The sequence below is a fragment of the Leptonotus elevatus genome, chromosome 3, assembly GCF_054856555.1.
Source record: "Leptonotus elevatus isolate MCC_2025b chromosome 3, RoL_Lele_1.0, whole genome shotgun sequence".
Taxonomy (NCBI): Eukaryota; Metazoa; Chordata; class Actinopteri; order Syngnathiformes; family Syngnathidae; genus Leptonotus; species Leptonotus elevatus.
The window spans coordinates 27,529,117-27,541,646 of record NC_141241.1 but is presented as its reverse complement, the minus strand read 5'-3'; the positions used below and the strand labels follow the sequence as shown (position 1 = coordinate 27,541,646).

Genomic DNA, 12,530 nt, shown 5'->3' with positions numbered 1-12,530 from the left:
AGATAATCAACTTAAATTTTAATTTACAGCACATTATTTTCCTCTCTAGAAAGTTAAGGAGATTTTAGAGAAATCTCTCCCCATGGATTTTGGAATGACCTTCCGTTAAATATTAGCCAACTTCCCTCTATACCCACTCTTAAAACACATCTTTGTTCTTTGGCATTTGACTCTGCATGAGACTCATCATTGCTTCAATGTTTTATGATGCCTGTTTTGTTATTAATTTATTATTTATTTTATTTACTTATTTACTTACCTACTTGTGTTATTTTATTGACTTATTCATTCACCCACTTAGAGGTATTGGAGAGGATTTTGCGGCGAACGAGTTGCCCAACGGCTGTTTGTGGTTTCCTCAATAGTGCGCATGCGTAACCCCCCCTGCTTTTTACGTAGGAAACGCCTTCTCTGGAAATGTGCTAAGGAGTCTCGTGTATTTATTTACAACAAGAGTAGTCTAACTCGTTGCTGCAGCTATGAAGGGAATCTTCCAGTGCAGAACAAAGGGAGAGGCTGTAGACCAGGGGTGGCCAAGTTCGGTCCTCGAGAGCCACTATCCAGCCTGTTTTCCATGTCTCCCTCCTTCAGTGCAGCTGAAGCTAATGATCAGCTCATTAGCAAGCTTTGCAGAAGCGTGATAACGATCCTGATCATGAATCAGGTGTGTTCGTGGAGAGAAACATGGAAAACAGGCTGGATAGTGGCGCTCGAGGACCGAACTTGGCCACCCCTACTGTAGACAGCCAGCTAATCAAACTGATGAAACTCAGGTGTGTAAGCAAGACTCTGCCTGCGATGTTGTATGGTGTCACCATCTCCTGCCACGCTCCGGAACTGCAGAGAGCGCATGTCATCTGCATACTGGAAACTTCCATAGCCCTCTGCTGACTTGTTGCTGCTGCTGCTGCTGCTGCTGCCCAACTTCTCTATTCCTTTGACAGAGAAATCTGCATCCCTGCAATTGGATGAAGTATTGTCAATCAATCAACTTTATTTATAAAGCACTTTTATTACCAAAATTGCAACAAAATTTGATTTGCAGTATTAAAACCATTCCCCACTTACAGTACGCAAACACAGGGTCACACGCATACGTACCCCAGCCCCTCCCTACAAGTGTACACACACCCACACACAGTGGAATAATGGAAGTGAGGCTGGGGACAAAGGAACCGGGTATATTGAAATACTAAACAAAATATTCAATTTGCATATTACTTTAAAATAGGACTCAATATAAATGAATCTCTATACAACTGATAAAATTGCAATAAAAATTACCAATAGTAAGAAAAACACTAATATGTGGAAGGTATGACATATTCCATGGGTCCTGAATAATAATAAAAATCTATACAGTATGAAGGAATAAAACGAACGCAAACAAAAACTTAGTTTAGTCCAGCTTTAGACACTGGTTTACATTTCTGATCTTTTGGTCGGGATTTGGACCAGAGTCTACTTATTTGTGAACCCTGGCAAAGCCCTATGTTGTACTGTAGACATGGGATTTAACATGATGAGGGAGGAGAGCTATGTTATGTAGAGCCTTGCACTAGACTTGGTATCTATCTGCCTGTCTGTGTGTATCCATGCAATAACCCAGTACCAATCTGTATATTTGAGTGCGGTAATGGGGTCAACGTGATATTGTCATAACTGCAATGACATGGGCATATACTGAAAAAGCATTTACACATGTTGTGAACACAACCTGCATGACAATAATATATATATATTTTTTACACTACTCCACTGTTCATACATAAGCTACACAACATAGGCTTGCAAAGCATTGGCTGTGTAAGCAGGAAAAGTTAGCGTCAATAAACAAACCGTTGAGCTGCATAAACTATAGTTCCTACTCAAAAAGTAACCTGAAGTTACTTGTTTAGCTGAAACTTAGCGACCAAAGCATCCGTCTTCAGACCTCTCTGCTGCTTTAGCAAACGGCATCGCTGAAAAGACTCGCCCAAAATGAATTTTGTTTGACTTTGTTCTTTCAGTCCTTGCCTCCTCCATTCAGCAACCTCAAAAACAGTCTTGCTTTTGCGGCTTGGTGGTCCTGTATCCTTCTCTGCCATTGTTGGTTAACTTTGAACACACACGCGAGGAGCTAGCTACAGTAGGAAGAAGCTAAACTGCCGCTGCTGCTGCCGCGCTGGTAACGTTGGTTACGTTAGAGGCCTACGCAAACTACGTACTCGGGGGCACATACGCAAGAAGTGTGATTGACAAGCCAGGAGCCAATCAATAACAAAGCACCTTTGTTATTGATTGGTTAGAATCTAACATTCTCCGCTACGTCCACAGTTTATCATTATTATTTTTAACCCTAACCCTAAGTCTGTTACAGGTTGATAAAGCGATTTGAAGTGAATCAGAACCTCTCTAATCAGACAACTTGATTTGTAGTAAAATTCTCTGTATTTAAGATAATTATTAATTCATTTGGTGTTATTTTTGTTTTACCTGTCTTCGTTCCATTTTTACTCCATGTACAACACTTTTTATGAAATGAAATTCCGAGTGTGAGCAGTTAAAATGGACAGCCTTAGATAAGTACATGTTTTGGTATTCCTTTAGCAACATTGCCCTTGACGTCGGACTAGTGTGCTAACAATCGGTCTTTGTTGCCTGCATGGGGCTGCATGCTGAGAGAGAAAGGTGGACAAGCAGAGGAGCCAGATGTTATTTTTTTCTACATGATGCATCAGCTCTCAATAAAGTGCTGATGAAGCTGTTGACTGAGGGCCTATTAAAAAGGTCACACACCGCAGATGAGTCTATGCAGTTGAATTCACTATTTGTCCTTTCTCTGAGGTACAAGGAATCCCCATCCATAATGACTAATAGTCATGTTCAGCAAGTTTAAAATATGTCTTTGCTGAACATCTCTTCACCATTATTCAACCAGACCCCCTATTTTGCAGTCCAGAATCTAAATGTTCCCTGTGGTCAACTTGCATTTCATCCTCACAGCATGTCGTCCAGCATGTCCTCATTCAGAGAGTCAGATTCCTTTAACACTAATGCCCACCCTACTCCCTGCCATCACTTGTAGAAAAAGATAACATTGTCGATAAATTGTCAAGCTTGTGTTGCATGCTGCAGTGCACTGACCTATCGAAGCTGTCAGATTCGGGTGGATGAACGTTGTGTGTGCGTGCGTGTGTAAGGGAATGCTGTGAGATAACCTTCAGTGTATCAACAGTGTGGGCCTCCTTCCTCTCCAGACAGATTGCGTTGCTAAGGGAACAGTTGCTAGGATTGCACCTCTCTCTCTCTCTCTCTCTCTCTCTCTCTCTCTAGCTCTAGCTCTGTTCTATATTGTACCCTTTCTCTCCAGCATGGCTCATGTATGTGTTCGGTGTAATCCTTGCACCCAATATAAGATGAATAATGCCCCCCTATGTCTAATAGTGCATCCTTGACCTGTCACACTGTTCCGCAGCTGGTTCTTTGGTTGTTTCTTCACCACACTAGATTGACCATGATGGCAATGAGACATACTTTGCAGGAGGCCAAAAATGTTTTTGAAAGAAGACAACAACTTTAGAATGTATTCAGGTCAGGTAGTTGGACTCTATTCCACCAGGTGAATGATTTGAATAAAAAATACGGTGTAACCTCAATGCAGAAATGCCCCGATTCATGAATTCTGTTTATGGAAAGCATCGTGTATAAGCGCATTGCAGTTATCTTTGTTGTTTGCTCCAAATTTGCCCTCAGTTTAGCTAAAAACAACAACTGAAAACTGCTTGGTATTAGGAAACCTAATCGTTTTACTAGTGAAAAAAATATGTTGGACATGTACCGTAACATGATAAGCGAGAAAAAATAAAGCTTACTGGTTTAGCATTAAATGCAAAATGATTTTCTAACAAAAGCCATTTTGTTTCTTACAATAAAGTGTGTTTTTACTTAGGCCTATTTCTAGATACTGTATCATTATTTTAAATAACTGTTATGGTAACTGTAAAATAATTTTGTATGCTTGAAGAGATTAAATATATTTCCATTCTTTTTAATGCGAAACATTACTTGTTCACAAATGTTTTGGTTTGGAAATTGAGTCTTGTGGGACATTCTGAACTGTAACCAATGACAGTTCCATTTGACAGCACTTAATGTGTTATTTGGAGTAATTAGCGTAACTGCAACGACATAACAAACGATTGTAAATTGAACCGTCAGACACGCCTCAGGATTTATTGGAATCAATTAACCGATTACTCGGTGAGTTAAACGCAGACAGTCGTAAATGAGGGTCACACGTTCTCACGCGCGCGCTCACAAGCACACACCAGCTCTCCTCGTCTGCGTATGAGAAGTGGCGCGCACCTAATCACGATCGCGCTCCATCCTCATCGAGTCTTCAAACCGACTAGATTCAGCCTTCCCGACCCGTCTCATGTTCTTGAGGCATGAGGCGCTTCCACCCATCCTGATGACGCCTCCTTCGAAGCGCGCCGACCGACATCGCTGGCAGGAGCCTCCGCAGAGGAAGAAGCAGCAGGGGTAACCGCGGCGTGAAGCCCGCTTCTCCGCGCAGGAGGCTCCCGCGGAGCGCCGGCGGAAGGAGGGAGGGCAAAGAAGGGAATTACGTCGTCTGCGTCGTCTTTTTGTGTGTGTTTTGGCTCGTCTCTTTCCTGGAGATGCTATCGCCGGGCTGCCGGGGCCACTGTCATACCGTGTGATATTCACAGCGCCCGCTGGGGTGGGGTGGGGTCGGGGTCGCCCTGCCCTGGCCGGACTCGCTCTCCTCCAGCATGAACCTCCACTCGGCCAGGGCGTCCGTGGCCATGCTGCGAATGATGGGCTGTGCTAACGGCCGCTCTGCTCGGCATCTTCTCCACAGTGACTGCGTGGTGGACGAGAAGGCGGTGGTACTCCAGAAGAAGGAGAATGAAGGATTCGGCTTCGTCCTACGAGGGGCAAAAGGTAATTCGCACACTTCTCTGAATGAATTTAAAGCGTTATTCTCAGCATTCCCTTGAAGTCAGTCACTGTTGAAAACAGTCAAGAGTTCCACTCATGATGGATGACAAAGCCTAGCCTACTTTTTGAGATGTGCAATATTTTGTAGTAGTTGTTTGACTCATCCAATATAGAATGGTTGGTTCGTCATGTTAAGTCACCATTTTGGGTTTGAAAACAACTTTATTTGTGATCCCTTTTTGGTGCAATTGAGGAAGCTCCCCTAATTTTCACAAATCCATCTTTCCAATTGTGGTTCGGTGCACCTTGCAGATGCCATCAGCTTTCTGAACACACCATGAATTGCCTGTGATGTGATGGCCTCACCAAGCTGTTTGATATTTCAGCAAGCCTTGAGATTGACTCTAAAAATAGACAGTTTGTACTGCTGCATCGGTTTCTATGACAATTCTCACCATGTCATAATCCACGTTGTATTTCAACTACTGTGTGGAGCAATTGAATGCTGCGGCTACGTCAAGAGATGCATTTTAGTGTTTCATGCATCTTTAAGCAACTCAAAGAAAGGGGGAGGTAGAGATAGACAGAAAGGAAAGTGAGATTTGGCTTGAAAAACAAGAGGAATGTTTTAGTCATTCTGACACACACTGCCATCACCCTGGGGAACTGACCCAGCCAAGCTTATCCTGCAAGGGGGTGAACACACATACGCAAACATACAAACATACACTCATGCTCGAGCTGTCACATAGGCTTACATCCTCTTTGGCTCCCTGATATTCTGCTGTTCTTTGCTCCCTGCCCGTCTACCATCCTCTTTTTTTTTTATTACCGCTTTGTCCATATCTCACTGTCACCCTCAAAGCCGGACACCCAAAAATACTCATCCCCATCACGCAACAGTCGAACATGCTTGTGGGCTGTCTGTCTTCCAGTAGGATGACTTATAGGAAGTGTCACATGTTGCCATTCCGCCCACAATATTCTGTAACCTCCCCGGGAGCCAAGCAACAGATGAAACCATGTGTGGGAAAAGGAAGAAACACAAACTTGGCTATAACCCAATTAATAACAACTCAAAGGGAATTGCAACCTTTTGTTGTGTTTAGTGCACAATACAGAATGTTGTAAGTTATGCTTTTGACCACAATATTGCCCAATTTCACAATCTAATGAGCTCCAAGCACCAACTGTTTTGTACACAACTACACAAAAAAATGTAGTTACTTTGGACCCAAAAAAAAGCAAGCTCCCCAAAATTGAGTTATTTTGTGCATTTAACTCAACTTCTTGAGTTATTGAATAACTCAAAAGTTGGGCTAGTCCCTTTTTGACTCATCTTGGGTTATTTGTGATTCATCTGTTGAGTGTATGTTTATTGTTACGGTTAAGACAACAAAGAGCTGACTCCTATATGTGGCAAAATAACCAAAATTATCAGATTGTGCAAGTGTTCATATTGTCTTCTCCTTTTTTGTCCCTGTTCCTGCAAAGCGGATACGCCCATTGAGGAATTTACTCCCACCCCGGCCTTCCCGGCTCTGCAGTATCTGGAGTCAGTGGATGAGGGGGGTGTGGCATGGCAGGCGGGGCTCCGGACGGGGGACTTCCTCATTGAGGTAAGAGATGCTCTCCCTCGTTTTTGCTCTGTTTGCAGTGTAATTGGTTTGGAAAACTTTGATTTAAACAGTCAGGTGGGATTGGCGGTGAGATGTTTGTGTTCAACAAAATAATGCATATATCTTGTTCTTAAATGAACGTTTGGAATATCTTTATGGTTATTGTTGATGGTTAGTCAAGATCTTAAGTCCGTATCCTTTGCTCAGTTTTGCCATTTTTGCTTGAGACAGGAACTCATCAATACTTGTAGAATTTGTTAGTTTTGAGCCTTGTCAACTTTGTTTTGCGCCACTGATGCTGTTGTGTATATTGCTGGCGTCGGGCCAAAACCTTGTACCTCCCAAATTTTTACTTTTCAGGAGACTCCAAAAAACACGTTTTTTTCAACAAGTAACATTGCATCATCAAATAGCACAAGTCATTTTCAACACTTTAGATAGGTCAATAATTAGTAAAATTGACACCCACACCAATACTACAGACTTTTGAAAAAATATTAAAATTTGGCAAATTTTGACTTTTTGGCCCAGCGCCAGCGATATGCTAGCTGTACATGGAAATTAACGATACTGTATAACCCCACAAATGGAATACAACACAATTACCAGACATTCGCCACATTCCCGTTGCTCAGGATTCAGAGGAATGGCAATTAAAATAAGATGAGAATGTCATACTCTGCTTTTAAATAGATTTGCAGGTTGGTGACAACAAAAGGAGAGTTTCCTGTGAGCAGCCTGCAAATATGTGTGATGTTTGTTTTGGTCTCTAGTTTACCGTCACCAAATTGCTCACAATGTTGTCCTAACTAATATAACGATTGAAGATGAAAGTTTTTTGTTTGTCTGTTTGTACGTGTTTATTAACCCAGGGTGAAAGATACTTTTGTTAATGTCCATAAGACTTTTTATTTTAGTACCACCAATATTATTGTAATCTTCCTAGGGAAAAGAAAGGTTGCTTTGGATTGATGGTCATACAGTGCTGCAGAGATTTATTTGGTTAGTTTTTCTGTATTTTTTCAGTTAAATGTTCAGTGACAGATTATATTTATTCTAACAGATTCAACATTATTCAAGTTAGTTAGTTTCTTTTTTGCTGACAGCATTTGTGAAAACTGATCTGGTCTTTCAATTTGTGAACTTTTTGGTGTGGCGCCTTTGTGATAGTTTGTTATCATTATTTGTAGTCAGAGAAAATGCTGTGATTTTTTTGTCATGCCTGGAAATATACACAGAGCATCTTTTAAGGACAATTGAATAATGAGTAATAATAGGTACTAGTGCAAATACATAATCTGCCTGGATTAAAGTGCCAATTTGGGTGACATAAACTGCTGTTAATCATTGGTCGAGCGGAGTCGTCGTAAATAAATACCATCCGATCCATCCAATAAAAATAAAACAATAAACATGAGCTGATCTTGTTATCGATGTTAGAATGATTGGTTGACAGTTCAAGGTGTATAAATCAGATGGGATAGGCTTCAGCTCATTGCTGACCCTAATGAGGAAAGGTGCTACAGTATACAAAATCTTTGGATTTATGGATAATCTGTTGCTAATGATACTGTGTTGACTGACCTTAAAACAACAACAACAACTATGACATACATAGGGAAAATAATACAGTTGATCCCTTCAGTTTTTAATTTCTGATGCGGCTTTATTGTTTCCTTTTTGAACAATGTACAGTAATACAGTAGCTACACCTTTAGAGATGTACACCAAACCTAATTTTAAAGTAGATCACCAAGCTTACTCTAGCCTGTTTGCCCTAATAAATAACTATAATACTCACCTGTTGTCTAAACCTTCATCTCCAGTGCCAATGTAGTTGTAGCGCTGCTGAACCAGTTGTACTATAGCTATAGCATTGGGACAATCGTGACTGATTTGAACACACTGAGTGACATCACAGCCAATAAGTGGTACAGCGATAACAAGTGACTTTGACACGCTGTCAAATGATTGTATCAACAACGATTGAAAAACCAGCAAATCGTCAGACCTGGAGAAAAGTGCTTACTGTGTTTAGAACAAGTTAACAACATATCAGCTGCTTTTTGTGTAGGTGTACAACATTGACATGGTTATTACAAACTATAACATCATGCCTGATTCTTTGAGGATGTTTCTCTTCATCTGTAATGGGGGTTATGGTCACAGTGGAGGGAGTCAGCAGTTCCCCCAAAAATATTCAAAATGTGTCATAAAACCTTTGGTTTGCAATTGGCTGGTGACCAGTCCAGCATACCCGAGACGTTATCATTATCCTGATAATGATCAGCAATACAGAAGATGGCTGGATGGACAAAACCTTTGGGAGGTGGCAGAAAGCTGAAGATGAGTGAGAAACAACAACAACCCAAATCATTAACAAAAATTATGTCATCCTGAACAGCACGTTGGAGGAGTGGTTAGCACATCTGCTTCATAGTTGGGAAGTTGGGAGGTTTTGGGTCTGGATCTGGGCTCAGGCCTTCCTGTGTGAAGTTTACATGTTCTTTCTATGCTTGGTGGGTTAATTGAATACTCTGAAGTTATCCAGCATTGTAAGTGTGAATGTTTGTCTCTTTAGTCCCCGCAATTGAGTGTCACCAGCAAGTATTACAGCATGTACCTCACATACAATTGATAGCATTCTAAGAATACCCAATCAGAGGACAGTGCAAACCTATTTTAAGCTTTTTTATGACTTTATACCATGTCCCTTTTGAGCATCCCTGCAATGGAAATTGGTTTATTTTGTGATTCTGCTAAATGGAGCATCAGTGTTTACGTGTGTGCAGCTCTTGCTCTTCCCAGTTTCTACACCCGATTCCTTTGTTGTATATTTTTTTTTCCAGTGACCTCTTTACATGTCTTATGCGTATCCTTCCTTCTTAAGTCACGAATGCAGTTGCCACGTTGCATCATCATGCTCAAAACTGTATTCATGGGCTTTGATAAGTGTATAATGTTCACAGCTGCCCAGCCTCTAGCTAGTAAGCCATCAATTGTTAGTGTTGCAGCTCATATGCTTTAATTAGCATGAACAAAATAGGTCTGCAGGGACTGATCACAATCATGGTACTTCTATTTGTACAAGGAGAATGGTTTTGGCTGTGTATTTGGTCTGCATTTGAATGCATGGAAGTGAAAGGAACCTAAATTCAGCTACAACTGAAAGATCATCATCATTGACACGCACCCATATGAAAGAACATTGTTTCGGCATCTTGTCCTACTCTTCAGGATACAAATTTCCAAAACTTGATCCATTTAAGGATCCGACAATAACGGCAGCCCAATGGCCCGGGCCAGTATAGCACTATATGCCGGACCACTACCAAGCTTAGAGACGCTCGCTCAACTGGGTCTAAATTTCATAAAGAAATACAATGAAATCAACAAATTTTTGCTTAATGTTTAATTTGTTGATTTATCTATTTAAATTGGATAGGAAATTGAATTGCCAAAGGCACTATTCTGAAGAAAAAAATACTGGTTAGCACGTTAGCCTTAGCCTTCCTGTGCAGCATTTGCATGTTCTCTGTGGATTTTCTCTGGATACTCAGATTTCCCCCTCACATTCCAAAAACATGCATGGTAGGTTAATTAAACACTGAATTGTCCCTAGGTGGGATTGTGATTGTGAGTGTAAATGGTTGGTTGTCTATGTGTGCCCTGCATTTGGTTGGCAACCAGTTCAGGGTGTACGCTGCCTTCTGCCCAAAGACAGCTGAGACAGGCTGGGTTACGTGTGTTTCATTGTCATGTGCTGCTATTGAGGGGTTGTGGAAAACATGCCAAGTTCTGTTACTTTGAATGCCCCTGTTTCCAAATTCTTGATTGCAGTATTCTGTTGGGTGTGTGTGAGATAGAGAGAGAGAGAGAGAGAGAGACTGTGTGCGTGTGCTGTTCCTGTTTCAGCATCAGACAGCCATACACTCGCTGTGTTTTGGGTGTTAACAAAAGGGAGCTCACTGACTAATGCCTCCGTAATCCATAGTAGACGCAACAATACATTAGCGTAACCAAACATGACATCGCTGCTGCAACGTTATTTCAAACACATCATAACCTGTGTGTGCTAATGCTAGCTTCCAGACATGACTTTCCCTATGTGAGAAATGGAATCAGGCATTAGCCACATACATACTTTTTGGTAAAATGCGCCCTAATTTCAGACTCTGTTGATGACATGGGCAGGGCTGTCGACTATTGACCAAACCTTAGAGTGAGACATTGGTTGGTCAAGGGGGCCGATGACGGTACATTTGAACAACATGTCAAGTGCATTATCTTGATGATGTCGCAATGCGTCCCCTCGCGCAGATTGGGACCCCGCGGACGATAATGCCCTACGCACTGTGCGTACTCTGCATATAGGGATCAACGGCACCGGCAGTGGCGTAACAAGGATGCCCAGGGGCCCCAAACAGGAAGGGATTGGGAGCCCTGGCAGATGGGGTATGGGTGGGGGGTTGGCACGGGGCACGACAGACAACCATTTGTCAGATGCATGTTTTGAAATTTTAAAATTGCACATCTGCATCTTAAAGAATCAACATGAATTGTACTTCATTCAAATAACTTGTTGAAACAAAATAAAAACAGTAATATAATAGTAAAGGGGCTTCCATTTATTTAAACAAACAAAATTTGGAACCAAAAATAGAATACAACACAGGCCAAAAGTTTGGACATACCTTCTCATTCAATACTATGCTTTATTTTCATCACCATGTACATTGAGGATTTGCACACTCTTGGCATTCTCTCAATGAGCTTCAAAAGGTAGTCATCTGGAAGGGTTTTCCAACAGTTTTAAAGGTGTTTTTAAGGTGTTGAATGCCCAGAGTATGCAAAAAAGTAACCAGAGCAAAGGATGGCTATTTTGAAGAATCTATAATATAAAACATGTTTTCAGTTATTTCACCTTTTTTTGCTAAGTACTGTAATGGACCAAACATGGACAAGGACACAGGCACTTCCCAAAAAAAAAATATTCCATTTAATCAAATCAGAGCAAAAAGATTTAACAAAAAATTCCAACGTCAACTAATAGCTAACATTTTGGGCCCAATTTAAAAGAGGACTTAACACAACTCAAACTGGACTGACCTCCAGACAAACAACTCAGGTGGCTTAAATAGGGATGGACCTACCTAAATGAACACAAGAGGGACTACAAATCAAACAAAATGACCAACTTATTTCTATAGGACAAATGAACAAAAATATATATCAACACTAACGAGTGAAAACTAAAGTGCATTTAAACCAAATTAACAAAAAGAAGTACTCCAAACAAATCATTAAACAAATACATTCCCCCCTCCAGTCTTGAACAATGGCAGGTGCCAGATGTTCACCCCTCCCACCTTCCAGCCTGGTTACTTCCCTCAAACAAGAACATATGCAGGAAATATTCAGACAAATATTAACTACAGTGTGCACCCCTTAGAAAATATGTGTACAAACAAAACTACGAACTTAATTATAACTGAAAATATTAAATAATTTAGTAATTAAGCTAAAGCTAAATTCAAACAATACTGACATTAGATGGTGGTAAGGGTATCTGCCACAGTACATAACTCCACATCAGTTCATACATAGTTTTGATGCCTTCGGTGAGCAGTGTTTCCCACACCATGTTAATACTTGGGTGGGCCACCACCCAAGAAGTTTTCAAGAAAATGTATTAAAAATATATTTAAAAAGAAACAGCAACAAGATATACCGCATGCAAAGTTTGTTCGCCATCACTCGTGGATCGTGAGGCTAGAAGAGACGTAGTAACAGGACTGAGACCCACCTCCCGTCCAACCCGCCTCCCATCCAAACCACCGGAGGCCACCCACCCAAGTAGATTTCAAATCTGTGGGAAACACTGGTGAGAATCTACAAAGTAACCAGCCATGAGAATAAAGCAAATGCATTGAATAAGAAAGTGTGTCCAAACATAAGGCCTGCACT

At 41.1% G+C, this 12,530-nt stretch overlaps 1 protein-coding gene across 3 annotated transcripts in view; it reads left to right on the top strand.

Annotated features, from left to right (window-relative positions):
• The window catches only part of LOC147178085 (SH3 and multiple ankyrin repeat domains protein 2-like), a 238,302-nt gene that overhangs the window by 163,756 nt on the left and 62,016 nt on the right, over positions 1-12,530 (top strand). For all 3 annotated transcript variants that reach the window (XM_086070562.1, XM_086070563.1, XM_086070564.1), the window contains 2 exons: positions 4,865-4,947; positions 6,439-6,563. In XM_086070562.1, coding sequence (XP_085926688.1) covers positions 4,865-4,947; positions 6,439-6,563 — 208 coding nt within the window. The remainder of the gene's footprint in view (positions 1-4,864; positions 4,948-6,438; positions 6,564-12,530) is intronic.